The sequence below is a fragment of the Callospermophilus lateralis genome, chromosome 4 (assembly GCF_048772815.1).
Source record: "Callospermophilus lateralis isolate mCalLat2 chromosome 4, mCalLat2.hap1, whole genome shotgun sequence".
Taxonomy (NCBI): domain Eukaryota; kingdom Metazoa; phylum Chordata; class Mammalia; order Rodentia; family Sciuridae; genus Callospermophilus; species Callospermophilus lateralis.
The window spans coordinates 115,007,655-115,031,960 of record NC_135308.1 but is presented as its reverse complement, the minus strand read 5'-3'; the positions used below and the strand labels follow the sequence as shown (position 1 = coordinate 115,031,960).

At 42.6% G+C, this 24,306-nt stretch overlaps 1 protein-coding gene across 1 annotated transcript in view; it reads left to right on the top strand.

Moving 5' to 3' along the window:
- The window catches only part of Ppm1h (protein phosphatase, Mg2+/Mn2+ dependent 1H), a 265,919-nt gene that overhangs the window by 129,323 nt on the left and 112,290 nt on the right, over nt 1-24,306 (top strand). The window contains exon 4 of the mRNA XM_076854810.1: nt 2,942-3,054. Within this exon, the coding sequence (XP_076710925.1) occupies nt 2,942-3,054 (113 nt within the window). The remainder of the gene's footprint in view (nt 1-2,941; nt 3,055-24,306) is intronic.

The following is a 24,306-nucleotide window of genomic DNA, read 5'->3' as shown; positions in this document are numbered from 1 at the left end:
GACTTGGATACACCAATTGATTATATATGGAATATGGATGTACCCTGATATCAACTTTATATGGTTATTTAAATGCACACACAAAAAAATAAAAACATTGTGGATGGGTTTGTTGGTTCTGGCTTTGTATTTTGGAGGTTAAACACAAAAAGTCTGATATGTGGATTTTTTTTTTCTCCTCTTTTTTACTTCCTTGAGATAATCCATCCTATCTGACATTTTTTACATCTTCCTTTTACCCTCCAGCCTCCTACCCTCTTTCTGTAAGAGCTGATAATCATTCATTCCTTCTTATCCGCTGAGGGCATTTCACTGAAGCAAAGGTTCCTGCTTAATTGTTATCTCCATGAGCATTCCTGTGGTAAGCTTTTCATATGTGAAATGCAGAATCCATTTCTCATGATAATGTAGAGATAAGGCGGTAGGGAGATAATCTGGAAACCCAAGCATTTTAAAGTATATTCATTTGTCCTTTTAACATTTATTAAAGTACCATTGAGCTGGTCCTGTGTAGGTATTAAGAGTCTAAAGTAAGCAAAAAAAAAAAAAAAAAATCACTTTTTTCCATCATTAAGCTTCTAGGCTGTAGGAAGGATCCATATGGGCTGCTAAGCTCCCCAGCCCTGCATATGCCCTCTAATTTAATCCTTATGACAATCCTTTAAGAAAGTCTATTTATATGGAGTTTCAATGTTAAAAAAAAAAAAAAAAAAATCTAGTGTAGTCCTGGATTTGTGGTCCTCTGCTGGACCCTTCTGTGACTTGGTGCTGCTGCCCCTCCAAAATCTTCACCAAAATCTTTCCTTGTATGCCCCCCCCCAAAACCCTATGGGTCTCAGCCCTCCCTCTTCTTGCCCACTTCACTCTCAGTATGTCAGTTCCTCCTCCATCCTGTCTTTGAGTCTCTCTGTATTTACTCTTTAACCATGCTCCTCCTAATCTTATTTCCTCAGCTGAGCCTCTTCTGCTTGCAGTTTCCCACTGGCGATTTATCTCTTTATACCACCATCTCTGGCCCCCGGAGCATAGCAGTTGCTAGTAAAACATTGGATTACAGAGTTTTCTCTCCTGTTCCATGAGGAGGCTGGCTGAAGCAGCTGAGCTGTCACTCCCTGGGTTTCTAAGAATCACAAAAGTGCCCTGGTCCTAAATCTGCCAACAGCACCATCAAAAATCAGGCTGGGCTCCGTTCTTCTTGTAATTTTTACCCAACCCTCGATTCCCCTCCCTCTGCCCCAACAGTGGTAGATAGCTTCAAGCTTGGTGTTCACTGTATCTTCTCCACTCAACTTGAATTTTTCTAAGGACACAGAGCACTTAACTCTGGCCACTAACATAGAATTTCACAAAGACATCTTTTTTTTTTTTTTTAACATTTATTGGTGTTTTATAGTTGTACGTAATGATGGTATTTGTTGTTACAAATTCATGCGTGCACATGATATAACAGTATAATTTGGCCAATATCACTTCCCACCACTTCCCCCTCCCTCCCCTAGTCTCATTCCTCTACTGATTTCTCTTTGATTTTCCTGAGATTCTCCCCACTGCCACTTTTCTTTTCCTTTTTTCCTCTGGTTTCCGCATATGAGAGAAAAATAGGACCCTTGACCTTCTGGTTTGGCTTATTTCACTTAACATAATGGTCTCTAGTTCCACCCATTTTCCTGCAAATGACATAGTTTCATTTTTCTTTATGGCTACATAAAATTCCATTTGGTATGTAAACCATATTTTCTTTGTCCATTCATCTGTTGATGGACACATGGCTGGTTCCATAATTTGGCTATTGTGAATTGTGGTGCTATAAACATGGATATGCATGTGGTATGATATCACTGTGGTATGTTGACTTTTATTCTTCAGGGTAAATACCAAGGCATGGTATAGCTGGGTCTTATGCCAAAGGCATCTGTCTTGATGATGCACATTAAGTCAATAAAAATTTATTGGGTCTCGCTGGGCGCAATGGTGCATGCCTGTTAACCCCAGTGGCTTGAGAGGAAGATCACGAGTTCAAAGCCAGCCTCAGCAATGGTGAGGCACTCAGCAACTCAGTGAGACCCTGTCTGTAAATAAAAGACAAAATTGGGCTGGGGATGTGACTCAGTGGCCAAATCTGAGTTCAATCCCCAGTACTTTAAAGAAAAAAAAAATGGGTCTTTTGTTAAGTTTCTTGGGGATGCCTCATTAAGTGGCAGATAATAAGGTTTTGGAGGAGAACCAGGTTGAAATCAAGTTTATAACCAGGTAAATATGAGCAGTCTACTCCTCCTCCCTGCATCTGAACAACAAGATTGGTAATAATGATCCTGAGGTTAAAATGAGGTGGTGCAGGTACAGTGCTCGGCGTGCTGCCCAATGTAGAGAAAGTTCTGGGTGAATGTAGGATGTTACTATTATGAGTGTGTCACCATTCTGAATTAGTAGCTGTGGGAAGAGGGAAAGTCAGATCAAAGTTCAGAAGCCTCTCTGTTTGATCTATAAGTCATGGGTTGACTCCGGCCTATGCTGAAGCTACCTATCCAGCTGCACAGGAAACTAGTATTTTTTTGAGATTTTGGAGTTAAAAACACTAATCAGGTCCAAGTTCTTAGCACTCCAGCCTCTCTAATCCATATACTGCCAAGCAGCTCAGGCAGTCCATACAAAGACGCAAGCTTTCAGAAGCTGTGATATATTATTATGAGTGGCATTTTATTCTCCTCATTTTTGAAGAATATTGTATCTGTTTGCCATCCTTTGTTTCCTGTCTCTGGTGTGCAGATGGTCTAGTACAGATGCCCTCCCAGAAGTGCTCAATAGGTGGTAGGAAAGGGGATGTCCTGTCCCTTCTTGAAGTATATCCAGACACATAGGACTGTGTCCAGGGAATGAGAAGTAAGAAAGCCTTGGATACAACTTCCTCACAACCCAGCACTAACATTCTTTTCTTCTCCAGGACCTACAGATAGAACGAGAGAGAAGTTCATATAATATATCTGGTGGCTGCACGGCCCTCATTGTGGTCTGCCTTCTCGGGAAGCTGTATGTGGCAAACGCTGGGGACAGCAGGTAAGTGCATTCACTGTCTGATTCCTACCAAGTTCGAATGCCTTCTGATCGCTTTTATCTTTTCTTTAAAAATTAAACGATTAGGGATAAAAAATAATCCTGCTTGGATTCGGTATTAAGAAACATATACCTACGTCCTAATAAAGATTCATTTAAGAACCATCAGATTGGAATTGAAGGTAGTCTTTCGATTGTTCATAGTAGCAGTTCGTATATAGACCTGCAATTACTTTACACCAGTCGTATTAAAATGTTATTTTGAATTCAGAACCTTATTTTCAATGAAAGGGTTAGCAGAGGCAGAATATGTTAAAGCAGAGAGGGGATCTGAATGGAGTGGGTACTTGGAGGAGGACCAGACCGGACTCCCAGCTGCCTACACTTCCCCATATGACTTCACGCTGTCCCCTCCCTGAAGTTGCTCCCTTTATGCACATATTCTTAGAGGCTGCAGTCTCCTCTCTTCCAGGTTCAGTTAAAGGGAACTTTGGCCAAGAGATCATGTTTAACCCTACTTTGTCCAGCACGGCCAGGATAAATGATAAATGAGTGTCATAATTTTATTTTAAATAATGAGGTGCTTCTTTACTTTTAGTGCGAGGAATTTTAAAATTACAGACTTGGTGAAGAAAAATGTTCTAATATGTGTGATACACTTCTTCGCTTTCATAACAAAATAGCTGGCTATATAGCAGGACCTTTTCCTAAACACTCTTTATTCTGAAAATAACAAAAAATCGAAACACAGTGTCCTCAGAAGAGGAGCAGTTCACTGGTGAGGGCTGAAGTGGAGTCTCTCGTTCCTCTAGGCCCCCTGCCTCTGGTGAGCACCCCGGTTCACTCTGGCCCTTCTGGAGGGCTGACCCCCACCCCTTTCCCCTTCCCAGTCACCATCTCCTTTCATTGCTACTACCTCTGTAGCCTGCAAAACCAGCTCCCTGGAGGATATCAGGAAAAGCACCCAGTTTTATTTCCATGGGCAAAACAGGAGACTGAGGCCTGAGGTGTCTCCGTTCCTTCTAGTATAGCATCCTTTCCCACTGAAGATCCCAGAGAACAGAGGACACAGAACTGCCAAGGTAACAGTAATTGGAGTTTGAAGATGGATTTTTTTTTAAATTTTTTATTTGTTCTTTTTAGTTATGCATGACAATAGAATATAGTTGGGTAGGGGGCTGCTAGGGATTGAACTCAAGGGCACTCAACCACTGAGCCACATCCTCAGCCCTGTTTTTGAATTTTATAAAGAGACAGGGTCTCACTGAGTTGCCATTGCTGAGGCTGGCTTTGAACTCACAATCCTCCTGCCTTGGCCTCCAGAGCTGCTGGGATTACAGGCGGGCACCACTGCACCTGACAATAGAATGTATTTTGGCATATTATACATACACGGAATATAACTTCCCATTCTCGTAGTTGTACATGATGTGGAATTACACAGGTCGTGTATTCATATATGAACATAGGAAAGTTATATCTGATTCATTCTACTGTCTTTCCTTTTCTCATCCACCTTCTCTTCCCTTCATTCCCCTTTGTCTAATCCAAAGTACATCTGTTTTCCCCACCCCCTTATTGTGTGTTAGCATCCGCATATCAGAGAACATTTGACCTTTGGTTTTTTGGAATTGGCTTATTTCACTTAGCATGATAGCCTCCAGTTCCATCCATTTACTGGCAAATGCCATAATTTTATTTATTTTTATGGGTAAAATTCCATTGTATATATATGCCACCTTTTCTTTATCCACTCATCTGTTGAAGGACACCTAGGTTGGTTCCATAGCTTAGCTATTGTGAATGGAGCTGCTATAAACATTGATGTGGCTGCATAACTGTAGTGTGCTGATTTTAAATCTTTGGGGTATATGCTGAGGAGTGGGATAACTGGGTCAAATGGTGGTTCCATTTCAAGTTTTCTGAGGAATCTCCCTACTTCTTTTTAGAGTGGTTACACCAGTTTGTAGTCATAGCAGCAGTGTATGAATGTACCTTTTCCCCCACAAGGATGGATTTTTTGAAGGAACATTTATTTTAAAAGCATAAGTACATCTTCTATTTTACTGTGTAAGATAGCTCAGGTTTCAGTGTAAACATTTGCCCAGTAAATGACAGAATATAGATGCTTTTTTCTCATAGCTTCTGTTCCCAGTGCCCAGGCATGGTTCTGACAGTAGACAGACTCCAATTCATTGCATCAATGAAGAAGTAAAAGGGAACTGGCCAGGAGTATGAAGGCCCCCAGGAAGAAGTTGGTCCCCCTAGGCCTGCAGAGACCACACACATACAAAAAAAAAAAAAAAAAAATGCTATTCCAGAGCTCCAAGAGAGTAGGTGCCATTAATGAAGGGCCACAGGGCCGGAGCTACAGGAGAAATTAAGGAAATTCTTTCTTCCCACCCTCTCATCTCTTGCCTGGGCTTCCTGTTCATTGAGCCCAGCCTGGAAGCCAGCTGACAGGTAGTCCTAGGAGTGCCATTCATCAAGGTTGGCCTGCCTGGGTCCAGATACAGACCAAGACTACATCTTCAAGATGGGGACAAAGGAAAATCATAGCACATCTGCCTCTCCTCCTTTCCTTCCCTGCCTGCCTCAGGGTTTAGCAGCTTCTGGACAGGAATCAGGAGCTTGTCAAACACACTGCAGGGCCGGACTCTGGCCTCTTGCTCAGTACTGGATCATGACATCATTGGGAAAGAGATGAGCAGCAGAGGAGCAATTCCTTTCTGTTCCGACTAAACAGGACTGGATGAGTGACTCAGTAGCCATGCTCACGTCTGCCTCTTGCCTTCATGTCCAGTTCCATGTCTTAAAGTGAGTTTGCTTTCCTAACAAACTGAGAACCTGCTCCCTGGCCACCTCCCACCCTACCCACCCATGAGGAAGCACCTCTACCAACTGACCCCAGACTCGAAAGTTAACTTCCATGCCCAGAATATTTTTATGTTAGAATATCCTCCTTCAAGACTGAACTCCTGCCAGATACAGTGGCACACGCCTGTAATCCCAGTGGTTCAGGAGGCTGAGGCAGGAGGATCGCAAGTTCAAGCAGCCTCAGAAACTTAGTGAGGACCCAAGCAACTTAATGAGACCCTCTCTCCAAGTGGTAGCGCGCTCGCCTGGCATGCGTGCGGCCCGGGTTCGATCCTCAGCACCACATACAAACGGAGATGTTGTGTCCACCGAAAACTAAAAAATAAATAAATAAATAAATAAACAAACAAACATTAAAATTCTGTCTCTCTCTCTCAAAAAAAGGTGGGGGGGAGAGCTGGAGATGTGGCTCCATGGTTAAGTGCCCCTAGGTTCAAGCCCTGGTACAAAAAAAAAAAAAAAAAAAAAACACTGAATTTCTCCCCAGTGCCTTTTCCTCATTTTTATATAAGTTTTTCTTCAAAGATCCACACTGCCTACCAGAGACACTTGCCTAGCCATGGTTTCTATGTCCCAGAAGTTCCAGCCCTGGCCCCAGAGCCTCCTATCCTGTGTTCATCTCCTGGGCTCTTGCCCCCACCCCCATCCTTTTTTTTCCTTGAGAGCTGATTTTCCAGACCAGACCTGGATTTCCTCATCTATACAGGTGGTTGTATTGGGCCAGATAACTTCTAAAATTTCTGGCATTCTGAAGATTGTCCTGTGGAAGTGACACTTATGGAAAGTAAATTAGTGTTATACAGGTTGGTCTCTACAGCAAATGTTTCTTAAAGGTCAGTTTTGGGAATTTTAACTAAGGACCCTGTTTTTCTAAGTGTTTATGAAAGTATGATTTTTTTTTCATTTTTTTTGGGGGGGTGGTGCATGCTGCTCAAGCACTCTACCACTGAGCTGCACCCACCCTACATTTATTTCCAATAATTTTAAAACCTAACAAATGTTTTTTTCCTTAATAAAGATGTAAAGCATAAAATAAAAATTAACCTACGATAAAATAGTACCTCTAAACCCTAATAAGCTTAATTTCATTTGTAGTATTCAGGCCCCCATATCCAGATAGGAATTTGGGATTTTATAATTAATTGGTTGTCACCCGTGGGTCATAGTTCATATAGAAGCATAAACAATATAAATTGGCATTTGTATGTTTTATCAAATGGATCACTGATAGTGAAACTGCAGTTTGAGAAGAAACTCAGTTCTCTACTTCTGCTGGCAGATAGGTGGGCTCTGTGTAAGTTTCAGGCCTCTGAAGCCAAAAAAGCCTATTTTAGTGTTAGCAGCGAATCAAGGCAGGGAGTGCCCACTGGCATCAACTACAAAGGTCACAGCTAGAAAAGTAGATTCTTTTCCACTATTATTGATTGGCATATTGCAGCTCTTAGTGACAGGCTGTGCCCTCCAACGTTGCAGCAAACCCTAGCAACTTGATGCCAATTTCTTTCTGGTTTCTTGTCTCACAATATAAGCCATAGGCAATAATGGAGGGCACAAGTGAAAGAAGTAGGATTTATTTAGTGAGAAGAAAAGAGAGAGAACTCCCACATGGTGAGAGGGTACCTGGTGGCAGGTTGCCGTTTAAATAATAGTCTAGGTACATATATAGCTTTTGGATATGGGACATTGATCAAAATCCATGTTAGACAGATGTTGGAAAAGTGCCGAGAATATTGGTCAAAATCCATGCTAAATAAGTGTTAGAAAATCCTTAAGGCTCTTGGTTAGCCCTTAAGTCTGTAGACTTTACTCAGGTCTATCCCACCTCCCTATTCCCATCACTTTAGGACAAAGGAGTTGGCTGGAATATTTGGAATGTTCCTAAAGGTTAACCTCATGGAGTGGCCTTTACATTGAAAACCACACACACACACACACTAATTGAGGCCCATTAATTATCCTATGTAATTCATTAGGACACTTACTCATTAGAGTGCTAGTTACAGCTTTTTTTTATAAACCATAGATACTTTGTATCATTTTATACAATGATAGGATCATTGCCTAATTTATATACTAATGATATACTATAAATAATTGAATTTTTAAAAATATTCAGTTATTCCCAAGAGAGAACAACCTAAGTGAACTTTTTCTTATCTATAGAAACGTAGTTCTATTATCACCTAAGGACAAGCAGTCCAGGAATTCAAGAGTTTAGTTTAAACATGATTAGAGCTGACAGATTCTGGTAACAGGGCCCTGATTAATGAAGTGCTAATTTATTGTTTAATTTCTAGATATTAGCTGTCATATGTTTACTTTAGACCATGACAGTTTTGAGAGTGAAAATGAATCTTTGTTGTATGTTCATTGCCCTGTAATTATTCACATTCAGAAAATGGGGAGGTTTTGCATTGTCTTGATTTGGAGGCCACCAGTGGTAAGAACTAAGTCCTAAACCACTTAGCTGTATATTTACCATCAGGCATATGTGTGTTCAGGGGTTGTCTTCAGAAAATGCTGCCTGATGCTGTTTGTAGTTTACTGGTGTTTGAGACGGTGGCCATCCTCTGTGTAAAGTGGTCCACACTGGTGCAGGTGATAGCCTCAGAAGTCTGATCTGCAGCCAAAGACAGACTTCCGAGCTAACCAGCCATAGAGACGCATGCAGTCACTGCATGTTGCTCACCAGTTGCTTTATTTTTTCCCAGGCAAAGGCAGCCAATTCAATACCTAGCAATCTTAAGGGACTAGGAAAGAAGCAGATGGTGGGTGGATTTTCACTTCAAGCAAAAATGAACTAGTAGCATGCAAATGTCATGCAAAGCAATATGCAAACTATCACCCATTGTGTTTGAGTCATCAGCTCCTTAGGGCTCTGAGTGTTTTTCAGTTTAGGAAGGTGCTTTGGTTCCATTTTAGAAGATTTCATTTAATTTCTAGAGAACTAAGGCACTAAGGAAGCTAAGCCACCACCACTTATTTCAAACAATGTCTAAAGGTTTGGCAACTAAGATGAGGTGAGTTCATTCAGATTAAAGGAAACCATTTAAGATTTGTTAAATTCTTAATTCCATTCTTGTGAGAATTACAGTAACAGCAATAATAAGATAGCTAGTAAATGCTAGGCACATACTAAATACTATAATAGATTGTATTTAATAAGAAGACCTTGCTAATATTAGATAAATACTGTTCGTGAAAAATACACGAAGACACAGCAAGGTGAAGCAATTTGCTCAAAGTCCCCCAGCTACTGAGGAGCAAGGCTTCCATCTAGCCCAGGAGTGGAGTCAAAAATCCTGTGTCCTCAATCTCTTTGCCAAACCTTGGGATCTCCCATCCATGCCAAGATTTGGGATTTTGTGTGTTTCTCATTTTAACATTTGTAAAGCAAGAATTTCTAATTAACATCTTACCTCCCTGCTTATTTGTACGTAAAGTCATGACATACTATATTCCATGGCATCTTAGATTTTGCCTAAAATGGATTATGGAGTGTAGGTACTTGGAGAGCTACGTGTAGCGGCTATTTGAAATGCATTTCAGTCATCAAGCAAATAAGGTTGGAGAGATCCAGCTCATTTACTTATTGTATAGGAAAAGGTATTTTCCCAAAGTGAGGGCTGCCATTTCCTTCCAAGGATCCCAAAGTTTTGAGACCATTTGAAGTGTTGTATTTCCATTTTCATAATGATGCCTTGGAAATAACATACAGATCTTCTGATAACTCTTCTATCAGTGGTCACTGCCATGAAGTCAAACCCTTCATTTAGTTGTATGACTTTTTCCCCATTCTGGTTGCAGTGGTGTAAGCCTGTAATCCCAGCAACTCAGGAGGCTGAGGCAGGAGGATTTCAAGTTCAAAGTCAGTCTGCCTGGGCAACTTAGCAAGACCTTATCTCTAAATAAGAAATTAAAAAGGTTGCAGATGTAGCTCAGTGGTAAAGTGCCTCTGGGTTCTATTCCCAGTACCCCAAGATTAATTGTTATTATTAATAATTATTAATAATAACTATTTTTATTATTGCTGTTATTATTATTAATATAATATGAGCCCATAGAGTCTTGAGAATACAAAGTCATCTTCATAGCTTGAAAAGGTGGGGAGGTAAATGTGTTGTTCATTAACTATGTACAACAAGACTGAACAAGCCTTCCATGAATTGTTTAAATGAACCCTGTGAGTCCATCCAGGATGGTTTTCTTTCATTTCTCTTTCACTCATTCTTAGTTTTCCAGTAAGACCCCATTTTAAGTTGAAGCCTTTCTGTATTAGGTGAGAGATGAATTCCTATGGCAAGTCTGAATTTTCTTGAGGATAGGAGTGAGATATTAAACAAGACTTATACAGTTCTAAATTCAAAACCACTTACACATCTGTGGTGTCTTCTCTCCCAAGCTTCTCCCCTTTGTTGGTGAAAAGATAATGAAACGTTATATAACTGCCTCCAAACCCAAGAGAATGTAAAGAACTGTTCATTCCTTCTTATGTTGGCGATTTCACCAATGTCCATTACAGAACCTTCCTAAAGCTCCTCATTGCTCATAAGTGGTTCATCTATTCATCCCTGCCAGTCAGCTACCTCTTTGATAGTAGCCTTCCTCTGAGTTCAGAAATATATTTGATCTTCTTCCATTGACTACATTAAATTCACTACACCTCTCACTTTCTTTGAAAAATAGCATGCAGAGGTACCAAATTAACCAACTGGTCTCCACTGTGAAAGTTAAATTGCTGTTTCAGCCTTTTTCTGTACCGCCCTCATCTTTTTTGTATGCCTCTTGCATGATCCCTTAGCTGTGCCAGTGCTCGTAAAAGGGACCGGCAGAAAGAAAATAATATTGTCAAAGATCACAAATACATGCAGAGTCCTGGAGACCAGGTGACGGCCCCAAACAATCTCTTCTTTTCCTGTCAAGCCACTCACTGTCTATACAGAGGGCACCTGAGAGCCCCCTGCTCTCTGGACTTCCTCCTGTTCTCCTACCTTGGATATTTTCACCCCTTGCTCTGAGCAGCATGTGTTGGAACAAGTCCTCCCAGTGATTCTGATACATTCTCAAGTTTAAGAATTACTGCTCTATAGTCTCCCTCCTGGGAAGGATCTAGTAGGTCCTCAGGATTTAAAAATTATAGCTGTTCCAAGCCTGAGGCTACCATCAGTCTCAGCTACTGGTGCTATAGCTGGACATCACACTGCAGGGGAGCTAAAGCCCATAGGTCCAGTCCACAGTGTGCCTCTGTGGTGGGGTGGGGGGCTGCCTACACCCCTGTCCTGTGGCTGTGTCTTTTTTTTTTTTTTTCTTCTAGTAGTATTCAAAAATGTTGGCCCTGCCTGCCACCACCACCAGGGATTGAACTTAGGGTCACTTGACCACTGAGCCACATCCCCAGCCCTATTTTGCATTTTATTTAGATACAGGGTCTCACTGAGTTGCTTAGCACCTCGCCATTGCTGAGGCTGGCTTTGAACTCATGATTCTCTTGTCCCCCAGCTGCTGGGATTATAGGCATGCTCCATGGCATCCAGTGGCCCTATTCCTTTGAAAAGTGGGATTTGGGGGTGAGAATTCTTGCATGATCCAGCTCCTATCTCACCTATCTACTGTTGGGTGGTTCTGAAGTCCTATTCTACCCCAGCTGAGCCTCATCTGGAATGGGTCAGACATGATCCATGTAAACTTTTAGTCCCTTATTGTGGAGCCCTTAGGAAGTGGAGCTGTAGCTCTTGTCCCCACCCCAACCCCTCCAACCAACTTATACTTTTAGTAACTTCCTTTTTCTCCTAGCCCAATGAAAGGCTGAGCTGGAAAGTCTTGTGAAAATTGTGTAAAAGTGTAGGACTCACACTTAGAAATGCCAGCATGGGGCTGTTGTGGTCAGATTAGTGACCTTTTCTATCCCTGAGTGCCAGGAGAGGGTAAAACAATATCATTAGAGTCAGGATGGAACTTTCTAGTGAAGACCCCAAGGCTCTATCTTTGATCCACTCCAGTACACTAAGATAAAGACTCTGAGGGCCATATCACCTGGTTTGCAGATGATGTGAAACCCAGTAAGATGAAGTAGTAAGCCTCAAAGAGACCCCACTTCCCCAGAGTGTGGGATAAACCTAACCAGGTAAAACGTTCTTTACCAGGGGAACCAGGTATAACTCCTATTGCAAAGAAAGTAAAAATATCAGGACGTGGGAGATAGATTATCAGTACCTTTTTAAAAAAAAATGTGTTCAGGCAGATATTAAATTCCATGTGGTCAGCAATGTGAGGTAGGTCCAGATCCCTGCAATCAGACGCTGCAGTATTTGAGACACAAGGCAAATCCTAGCTAGGTGTTGATTGACTCACTTTGTTGCAAGAACTGTTTCTAGTTTCTAGGACTTTAATAACGACTCACTAATCCTTGCTCCAACCCTTTTGGGGAGTACTATTTATTAGTCTCCTGACCCCTTAGTCCTTTGTAGGTGACACAAATCAACCCTTTTGGATAAAACTGAAACCTTTAAAGAAGCTGAAGTGGTGAGATTTGGAGCCACATTGGGAGAGACAAGGAAGATTCACAACAGCTAGAATGACAAGATGAGTTTTATTGATGTAAAAGATAACTTCAGGTGTGAGCAGTGACGTTGGCTCCCTGTGAGTCTGGGACAGAGGTGACAGTGCAGGAAACGGCAGTGTTGACAGGAGGGACTCTGGACTTGCTGCCTGGGTTGAATCCTGGTTCTGCCACTGTTGGCTTTGTGGGACCTAGGGCCTGTGCCATGTTTTCAGGACTGTTTTGTCAGCTGTAAGTGGAGTTGAAGGCAGTGCCCACCTTGCAGCTGAGAAAAGCCCTTAGCACGGGGTCAAGTCCACAGTGATGGCAGGCTGCTATTATTATTGTCATATTCATCAGGAGAGCCAACCAGAGAGGGAGCAAGCTGCTAAAGAACCCAGTGGATTCTCTTTTTATGAAAATAATTGTGCATCAACCGTGGGAGCGCCTATCTAGGAGGTACTCAGTAATTTGATTTTTCAAGATCCTTATGCAGGGGTTGGGGATGTGACTCAAGCGGTAGTGTGCTCACCTGGCATGCGTGCAGCCCGGGTTCGATCCTCAGCACCACATACAAAATAGCAAAATGAATTCATATAAGCAGAGATACACATGTCCCCTGCTGTAAGCTGCTGTATCAAGTAGGCTGACTATGGAAATCATAGACCCCAAAACTTCACTGGCCTAAGAAAAGCAGTGGCTTTGTGTCATGCAGGCAGAAAGAGGTTCTGTTAATTTTAACACTTGGCTTCCATTGGCTCTGGGCATATCTCCATCTAGTCAAGGGAAAGAGAGCATGGAGGAGCACACAGGGAACCGTTTAATGGACTAGGCCTAGAAGAGGCACATACTCCTTCTGCATGTGTTCTGTTAGCTAGAATCCACTTGTATGGCTATACTGAGAAGCAAGGAAGGCTGCCGGGAAATGTCATCTAAGTTGTATTCCCAGACCCAAGAGAATTGATTTTGGCACACAATTAGCAGTTTGGGCCGTGGGCATTAGGAGGGGAATTCATGAGGTTCAGTTAGTAATGGTGTCTTCATTCATTATTGATACATTTTATTTCATTGTTACAATGAAACGACAATAGGGATGTCACTTTCTTTTCTAAAGCCCAAACACCATTAGCTCTTTTGTTACTTTAATTTTGTCAGGGTTCATTTTAGAAGAGAGATCAGTTCAGCTTCCAACCGTCAAAGACAGTGAAGAAAGAGTGAACCTGCTATGATCTACTTTCATGTTTGAAAAGAGCACATGTCACTAATGGAAAAAACTCCAAGTAGACTGCATGCCAAATATTTGTCTTTAGAAAGTTCATCATAGAAAGCAATACTCATTTCATGCTCAAAGAAGAAAAATTACATTAACCAGGTAGGATTACTGATGCTTAACAACTTTGGTTCTTTTAAGATGATTTTTAGCTTGTCATGTTATATTCAAGAGATTTTTAAACAACAAGTTCAGCTGTATAGTTTAGTCTGTGATATGCTCTCAAACTATTTTTTCAGTGTGTTTTTTTTATTTGAACTCATTTCCTCTTCTTGATATGATCCTTAATAGGGTTGAAATAACTACTGTAAATGGACCGTTTATAAATATGCCTTAATCCATCTAATATTTAATTATGATGAATTTGTTCAATTCTTTGTGCATTTGTTAGGAACCCCAATGTGAAGATAAGATATAAATTGAGTAAAATGTCATGTTAGTGTTACCGTCTAGAGGTGCCAGGTTCATATTCTCCATTCAGCAAAAAATGGAAGAATAAGACACAGAGATACGAAGCAGGTTTATTGCAAAAGTGATAGACTCTCTGAAGAGAAGGAGCCCCAGAACTGGGAATCCAGTGGGGGAGTTTTGGCCTGTTATTTTTATGATCTCTGGAATTTCTTCCTTTCCTTATCTCCTCTCCTGTCCACACGCTCCTCACTATTATTGATTGGTGACCCCTCTGTCCACACCACTGTTTTAGTTTATCTATTGGGTCCCCCTCTTAGGAGCACAAGAATGGAAGCATCTGTCTGATTGGGTCTCCTGCTTGTGTCCACAAGCACTTTTGTCAGGCAGGAAGTTGACCTCCTTAGGAGACCCTCTCCATGTTCCTTTTCTGTGGCCCTGCCCCCAGCCTCCTCACTCGCCATCTTGCCCTAGTTGCCTAGGCTTTTCTATATCTCCCTCAGGAGGAGCAGGATTCAACAAATATTTATTTGGATGCATTGGCCAGGGATGTTCTGCTGGTCACTGTACTGAGGCACCTACTGCAAACAAGGCAGATGGGGTCCCCATCTTTTTGTACTGACAGCCCAGGAAGTCAGGCAGGCAGATAAACATTTACAATGCAGTATAATGAGTCGATGCAGGTGTTTTGGGTGACAGATGGAGCACTGGACTTTAATGAAGACTGCCTTGGGCTGGGAAAAAAGCTCAAGCATGTATGTAATTGGGTTCTTTGTCCTTGGTACCAGCAACGATGATACACTGCATCAACAAGATTGCTTCACAAGTCAGAATCCATTGTAATGGGGTCTCACATATGGACCCCTGGCTTTATTATTCCAGTGTTGTTGTGGTTATGAATAGCACTTGGAAGTTTTTTTGGCACTTAGAGGTCATTTTGTGGTACAAATACTTTTGATGGGACCATACTTTTTTTTTTTTTTTTTTTTGTAAAATGTCACCCTCATTATGCTGTCATCAGCAGAAAAGGGAACATGGAGGTCATTCTTATTTTATGGTAGTCACTAGATTGTCCTCACTGGTGTGCAGTCTGCAGTTATCAGGTGAGTGGTTTGCCCTGAGAAATTAACTGGACAACATGAGTATTGAACTTTCAGCGTGGTCCTCTTGTATGTGAACCCTCAATAAACTCCAGGGCCAAATGCATTTGGCATTTTAGCTGCTAGTAGCAAGAAGTGAGGAAGGAAGGTATCACCTTTTGGAAGTGAACCAGCATTATGGGGATACAGTGTGGTAAAGTGGGACAAGTCCTGATGCTGCAGTCTGAAAGAGCTAGCCCTCACTCCTACAGAAAATACCTTGCCTTCCACTCTGTGGAAGAAGCTGGTTTCTGCTCTTCAGGGTTGCCATTCAGGCTAGAGATAGTGTGCATGAAGCCCACGCCAGGTACTGTCAGGTGGGGAACATGGCCATGAACAAACCCCCTGCCCTTATAGACGAGTCAAGAATGGTAGATAATAAGCAAGGCATGTAAGTGACATATTCGGTATAGTAGATGGTGATGGTTTCTAAAGAGAAAAATAGAACAAGGGACTTAGTAGTCAGGTAGGGGCTGCCATTTCAGATGGGGCAAGGAGGAGGGCATCCCCCATGGAGGGAGTGACCGAGTAAAGCTCTGAAGGATGTGAGGCAGGAGCCGAGCAGGTGTCTGGGGAGAAGCCTTCTGGCAGATAAAATACCAAAGGCCTTCAACCAGGAATGGACCTTTTATAGTTAAAGACTAGAAAGAAATAGACCAAATAAAGAAAGTAGAGGTAGGGGAGGTATGACCACATATAAGTCAATGAGTTAATTCAGTTCAAAATCTACTTGCAGCTGGGTGTAGCATATGCCTATAATCCTAGCCACTCGGGAGGTTGAGGCAGGAGGATGACAAGTTTGAGGCCAACCTTGGCAACTTAGCGAGACCTTGTCTCAAAAGTAAATTAATAAATCAAAAGGGCTAGGGATATAGCTCAATGGTAAGGCACTTCTGGATTTAATTTGCAGTATCCCCTTTCCCCCACCAAAACCCCCCACAAATTTGCATGTTTATTGAGTGCCAGGCACTGTTCTGGGAACTAGAGACATAATAATAAAGACCAAAATCTTGCTCTTCTGGAGCTTACATTTTAGGGTGTATGTGAAGGATACTCAAAATAAATAAGTAAAGCATTAATTCATGTAAAATCATTAAACATTACAAAAGAATTGGATACATTTAAAATGTTTGTGTAAGTACCTCCCTGCTGAATGGAAAGTGCTTAATAAGTTGTAGTTAGTAATGGTAATTATCAATTTTATTACTGCTGTTGCCACTACTAGAAATAGTAAGGTTTGACACTTTAATGTATCTCAGTTTATAATGCAAAGTAAAATCAAATTTGCATCATGGTCTAGAGGGCTTGAAATGAAAGGGGCAACATGAACTATGGGTACAGGTGTGTGTATGCACTTTTCGGATTGTATTCTCAGCTGCTTCCAGACTCCAGTGCAGAGTGTAACTCATCTTAGCCACTGATATTGCTGCCCAATATTAGTGCTGGACCCTAGCACTGTATTCTGACTAGATTGGTTCTGGACAACATGCTGAATTCAAGTCAGCACACTCTATAGGACCACGAATGCACACACAGCATGTGTCTATGTCTCCAGATAGCTTACAGTGATAATTTAGTTGCTTTGGGGCACCCTAGGTGACCCGTAATAGTCTCTCCTGCTCTCAAGTTTAGTGACTTTTCTTTTCTTTTTTTTTTTTTTTAACCTAGTGTTTTGGCAAGCAGTGTTTGTCTCTAAGTAACACAGAAAAAAGTCCCTTTTCAGCAAAGCCCTTTAAAAAGCCTCTGGGCTCTCCGGCATTTGACAAACACACAAATTTTGTTGTTGTTGTTGTTGCTTTCCTTCTCTTTTTCTTGCAAGACCGAGCTGTGAAGTCAGCTGTGAAGTCAAGGTCACTGCTGCCCAGGAAGCTCAGCTGCACAAGAAGCCCACAGCCCCGGAGCCGCCCCTGGCGTTTCGTGCTGGACTGAGCTCTGCCACCCAGCTCCTGGACCCTTGCCTTTCTCTTCCAGTGGCATCCCAGAATAAAGAGGCATTTGAAGTTGCAGAGCAGGGACTCTTTCCCTTCCCTGAGCCACCAGGCCTGCCTGCAAAATTGGATTCAGGCAATTAATTTTCACGCTGATTCATCTCTCTTCTTGCTTTTCAATCCTGTTTTTCTGCTTTTCTGTGTCAAAGTTTTTGTATAGCTGGCTTTTTTTCCCCTGCCTCTCTCAGTCATGTTCTTTATGATTTTGAGGTAGCAGGTCGTAATTGCCACCAATATTTCAAGGAGATGTGGTCCCTTTTCCAAATGGACTATTTTATTCCTTAGTGTGAGTAGGTAGCCTTAAAAATGGCTAGACTGTATTACATACATGCAGACCCTTTATTTAAATGGAATCTTAAAGCAGAAGCCTAGTATGTAAAATAGGTAACAGCGCTTGTGGTACAGAGCAGTTTAGGTAGTGGTCAAAGGCACTGATTCTGGAGACAGACATGCTGATTTGATGTCTTGTCCTCTGCCACTTATCATAGAGCTGTGTGACCTTGAACACAATACCCAGCCTCTCACATCAGTAAAAAGGAAGAACTAGAGACTCATCTAAAATAAATTTAGTGGAAGGATTAAGTAATTTAAAGTATATAAAATGCTAATCACTGTTCCTGGCATGTAGTAAATACTCAATAAGTGCTTGGCATATTAATATAATAATAATCATAATTGTTATTAGTAACATTATCCCCCAACAGTAGTCCCCACGGGTTTTCCATGATGTACTATGCCGGCAATGCATGCTTTGCACATATTGCTTTTGTCCACAGAAGACATTGAATAGATGTCAAAAAAGACCAATAAATGAATCTTTGTTTTCTAGAATGGATACTCAGTTATTTAGTTTATGAGTGACCTCTCAACTAGCCCAAGTTGTGTATAAGTTCTGTTGGTGAGTAGTCATCTGTGCCTTGCCTCTCTACTCAAGGACCAAGTGCTCACACACAGGATGATGCATCAGGCCATCTTTGCATGTCACAGCCATCATTATTCTGCTTAAGGGGGTCAAATGGTCTTCTTTAGCTCTCCCATACACAGTCTTCCCCCCAAACCCTGGGCTCTGACAGTGGAGCCTCTCAGTGGTGACACCACACCAAGAAGTGCTAGACACTGCCCTTCTGCAGGCTACCGTGCTCTCTGCAGCTGATGTGTAATTACATCATGCCAGGTGTTAATGACTATTTTGCTACACTGCCACCAGGCAGCCTTCTGGTCCAAACTGACATTTCTACAAGAACTCTCAGGCTCACCACACTGGGAAGGACTCTGGGAAGAGAGACATTGAACTTCATGGGGTTTCCTAACATATCTATATATAATATAGGTACATGGGCACATGAAAAAGTATAGTGAGCTGTGCAAAATAGATATATTCCAGGGTGGGCTTAAAAGAAATCAGGCAACGGGCTTAAAATGCAAAAGAAAAAAAGAAAAAAACACAACTCTCTTTTCTTGTATTATTGGGAATTTCATAGGATTTGCACCTTGCTGTATTTAGCTTCAAGAATATACTGATTTCTTCCAGTGGTGTTCTTGGTCTCACCTCCTCCAAAAACAGTCTATACTCATCATCCTGCCCTCACCTATCTTTATCTTCCACCTTACCCAGGCTTCTCCCTTTTGCCTGCAAACATGCAGGCATGTTCTCTCATCTTGCTGGTTCACTTCCCATCCAGGTTCTCTTTGGCTCTTCTTCTCTCATGACAGACTTCATTCTGTCCCTGCCACTATCCTGTAATGCATCTCCATCTCCCTTTTCCTTCTTTCTGGTGGAGCTAACTAGCTGCCCTCCAGCCACTATCCCTCCTCCTCTAGGCACAGGGCACTACCTTCCCCAGTCTGTTGTGGATTAAGGTATGGCTACATGACTGAGTTTCAATCAGGTGGGTTTGGGCAGAACTGGTATGTGATTCACACGACCTCTTGTACGTTGATGTGTCCCCAAAAAGACATGTTCAAATCCTCCACCAGTACCTTTGTAACATTAGATGAGGCCATCTGTGTTAGATGTACCCTAAATCCAACAACTGGAGTCCTTGTAAGGAACACCATTAGAGACCAAGAGACACAGGGACCATGACCAAGCTAAATTGGAGGTGGAGATTGGAGTTAAATTGACACAGCCAGGGATTATCAGTAACCACCAGAAGCTGGGAACAGGCAAGGTATGACTCCTCCCCAGAGCCTTCTAAGGACCATGACCCTGCTGATGCTTCAATTTTGGACTTCTGGTTTCCAGAACCTGTAAGTAGATTTCAGTTGTTTTAAACCACCAATCTTGTGGTAATTTGTCACACCATTCATAGGAACTATCACATGCTCCATTCACCTTCTTGCCCCTTCTATCAACCAGAGGTTCACAAACCAGGATGGCCTCAGAAGCACATAATAAAGTTGGCAGGGTACCCAGCAGCCTCATTCCCTATGACTCCATGAAGCAGAGCTTCCCACCTCACTCCAAGCTAATCAGACTTTGTATTTTGAATGGGGAATAAGCATGTGCTGCGTTAAACCATTGAGGTTTTTATGGTTTACCTGTTACAGTAGCTACTATTACCCATAGCTAAAACATTACTTATAGGAGAGACTAAAGGCAGCTGCTACGTAGACACACTCTTCTCCAAATGATCTCTTTGATCAACTTTCAGGATCTCACTCTCTCTCTTCATTCTTTTCATCTCTTCTCCCTCACTGATGGGTCCTCCTCACACTGCCCCTGACATGCAGACCACCCCAGGGTTTCCTCATCAGCCCACTTCTCTGTACCCCATCCCTGAGCCATCTCAGGCACCTTCATCAACCACGTATGTGCTGACATTGCCAAATATGGAAGCCCAAACCAACCTCTCCCACAGCTCAGGTCCACGACTTCCTGTCTCTGGTCATCTCACCTCTCTGGTGTCCCCATCCCACCTCTACAGAACATCATGGGCTTCCGCAAGGCACATGGTGTGGTTGGAATTTAACTTCCCGTAGAAGGTCATCCGTTTCCCCTAACCCCAAAGTCTAACCGTCTTTGCCCACCTTTGGCTTATTACATAGAGTAGCTGCTTTCCAGGTATTTTTCAGGCAAGATAACTCTGAGCTTCCTGTCTTTGCTGCCTCTGAAAAGCTGTGTTCAGAGAGACAGTATAGAGGGAGGATTTCCAATCCTTGCATTCTTCTAAAAATTCCCAAATTTACGTCATGATCTCTGTTGGAGAAGGTTGCAGGAGACAGCTCTGTGAAATGTGATGCTATATCACTGAAGGATCCTGAGGAAAAACTTGTTCATGTTATCACACAGCCTCCTCGTTTTAAAGTGCCACCACCAACTTCTCTCTTACGTGCACGTTAAGAAAAGACTGGGGTCGAGGGCAGGATGGTGGCTACTTTTCCATTTTGGACCCTGAGTTGTGTCAGTTGATCCTGGTTGTGTCTGTGTTGCCTGTGAGATGCGTTTGTGACCCACTTCTAGTAAACAGAAGGGCCTGCAGCGCATATTTTTGGCATTACCTTAATTCCTAGCTTCCTCCATCCTTTCTGGCTTCATTTTCCACATATATTTATTTTTATCTAATGTGCCTTTATGTAATCTCCCTTTAAATCCTTTCTGGAACAAGATAAGGTATGAATACATAAGATGTCCTACAAAACTCACACTTAAAATGTCCAGAACTAAAAGAATCTATTTTCCCAACTGCTGCCCTTTCTCCTGAATTCCCAGTTTTGTTCTAAGGTACCACTGAGTGCTTAAACCAAAAACCTAGAGCAATTTGCCAACATCTTCTCTTCCTCCCTTTCTCTCTCCCTTACCTGTCACGAGCTCCTGTATCTTGTAGACTCCATGAGGCAGCCTCCCCTGGGTTCTGTACATGGATCGCCACTTCACTGGTACTCATCTGGTTAGTTCCTAAGGCTGCAGAAATGCAAGGTAGCTACACCACTTCCCTGTTCAGAGCCCTTCACTGATTTCCTGTTTTCCAGAATGAAGGTCAGGCTCGTTAGTCTTCTATGTCAGCCTCTTTCTACCTTCTTCTGTCATTGTCTATACTCACACACCAAGCCCTGGCAATACCAGACCATGTACTTACATCTGCCAGAACTAAACTGCACCTGCTCCATGTCTTTATACCATCCTTCCACTTCCAGGCTGACCACTCGCCCCCTCCTCTGTCAATCACACCCTGGGATGTCTTTCTAGAAGATTCAACTTCAGTGTCATTTCTCCCTGATGGTTTTCCTTCTCTTTCCATTCCATCCCAGATAGACACCTGTTCCCCGTTCCCCTTCCACATGCCAGGGCCCTGGGTCTGCCTTCCCTGTGCTACTGCGTCCCTTTCACAATGCAGCATAATTGGGTCTCTCTCTCTCTCTCTCTCTCTCTCTCTCTCTCTCTCTCTCTCTCTCTCTTTCCTATTAGGACAGAGCTCATTTGTGTCAGGAATCAAATCTCAATTTTATATCCCCTCAAAGCTCTCCCAGAAGCAGGCTCAACTTTATTTAGGCTCTTTTAAAATGGTTTATAAATAGCATTGCTGTTTGGAAATGCTGTGACAGTGTTGATACCATCGAAGGCATTCCAGTCGTCTTTAGAGCCCTGGGAAAGTAGATGTCCTGACTCTGGAGCTGACCCTACTAAAGGTGGATGCACAGAGACCTGGACTATGACAGAGATGTCCAATTGCCCACAATTGGGTAATTGTTTCCCCAGAAACACCCCCTCCCCATTCATGTCACTCAGAGACACTTTAATAAACATGGCCTCCACCTCACCATCCCCAGTCTCCAAGCATCCTAACACGTGTCTTATCAATGCGGACTCCAGCACTTCTCTCTGTCATACCACCTGCCCAGGCATAGACACATGTCTCACTAAACTTCTACAGAGGCTCTGGCTTCCCTTCTCCTGCCTCCTGAACCTATCCAGTTTCCACACACAACAAGGATCACCTTTGAAAAAGTAAAGTCCTCTGCTCAGAGCCTTTGAGAGCTGACTGCTGAATGATGTGAACTATTTAAATGAAATGTGAGGTTCTCCCAAGTGGCCCTGACCCACCTCTCCAGCCTCCTTGTGCCAACTACCTTTCTCACTGAAGAGCCACACAGGGCATATCCGGCTCCTCACACACCCAGCAATCCCCCATCCTGCAGACTTCACACAGGCAAATGCTTCTGCCTGACCTATACCCCCAGAACTTGCAATGGCTCCCACCAGTCCTTTTGGCCGGCCGTGCCTCATGGTACCCTCCCAGGTCTTCCACTTCCTAGACCACCATGGCTCCTCCCAAGATCGTGGGCTCCACGCAGGAAGTACTGTTCTGCCTGGTTCCCCACCTGATTCCAGTGTCTAGCAGAGAGCCTGGCACAGAGGAAGTGCTTAAAGAAAAATGTTTGCTGAAAGAAAATGAAGAAAAAGAAAGGTCTTAGAAGTTCTAATTCAATTGGTAAAAGGGTTGTGTTACTGAGGCTCCGTTACACTCAAGGTCACATGGATTTAATTTGAGTCAATTTTTATGGCTAAAAAATTTGAAGCTCCTTTGGAGGCTGAGCCCTCCATCTGCAGGGAATGTTTTTGTTCAGTGTTGCTATTACCCAACATTTGAGACAGATTTGCTTCAGATCGGTGGTTTGGCTCTGCCTAGCATTTGCAGCCATGATCTCCATTCGCTAATTTAGGGCATACCTAGATTTCCAGCGCACGTCTCCCCTCTAGGCAATGTAGGACATAAGCCAGGGGACTTCAGTGTCCCTAGACGGTGCCTCTCAACATACTGGCTCCAGAGTAAGTGGTCTCTCTGGGTGTACGCTCTCTCTCTCTTCTTCTGGGTCACTCCCATTTGTTCTCATTTCACTATTTTTGTCCCTGGTAATTGTCTGGATGGAAATTCACCAGAGTTCAACACTGTTGGTGACATAGTAGTAACACTACTTATCTGTGGGGGATATGTTCTAAGACTCCCCTCCCCATGGATGCCTGAAACTACAGATAGAACTGAGCCCTATATGTTGGGTTGTTTTTTTTTTTTCTTGTACCTATGTACCTGTGATCAATTTGTAAATTAGGCACAGTAAGAGCAACAACAACTAATAATAAGCTGGAATCATTATAATATGTACTGTAATAAAAGTTATTTAAATTTATGAACTTTTTTTTTCTGGACTTTTCCTCTTAATATTTTTGGACCTTAGGTAACTGAAACCACATATTAGGGGACCTACATATTTTTTTTAATATTTATTTTTTAGTTGTAGTTGGAACACCATACCTTTATTTTATGTATTTATTCTTATGTGGTGCTGAGAATCAAACCCAGGACCTCACATGTGCTAGGTGAGTGCTCTATCACTGAGCCACAATTCCAGCCCCATATTGGACTTTATGAAGGAGAGGAAGAGGGTGGTCACCAGTGGTTTGAGGCACAAACCCAGTGCAGACAAAACAAAGCAGAAATGGAGGCCTGAGAGGAATCCTGACCTTCCCAGTAAGGTGGCTGAATATCTCAGGGAGTGCTCCCCTGTCACAAAGCTGTCCCTAGTTGTTTAAAAGCAGGAAGAAGCACATCCTGTTGAAGAAAGAAACCTAAGGTGAAAGTTAATGAACAGGTTTGCACTTGGCCAAAGTGTGAGCCTCCCCAGATCTTGATTCCTTCATCCCTAAAATGAAACAATTGGACTAATAAGATTTCTAAGCTCAAGAATTTCTGTGAAGAAATGTCATTTACCACATCTCTGCATTATGCACCTCTCGTAAACGTTTAATGATCTGCTGTGAGTTTTGGAGTCACATTAGTGATTTCGACTTTGTATATTTGACAAGTGTTCTCTCTAATTACCTACTGAGAGGGGAGGAGCTGATGAAGAAATGAGCTGAGGACTCAGGTTGTAGCGATTTATGTTGTACTTCACCTCCTTTGTCAAATGGTGAACGATTAGTCTCACAGCTGAAAAGCAGCCCGCCACCTGCAAAGCAGGTGATCTGCAAGCTGAATGCTGCTCCGGACACTCTCCCACTCATGCCTGTGTACCTCATGCCTGTGTACCCCTCCT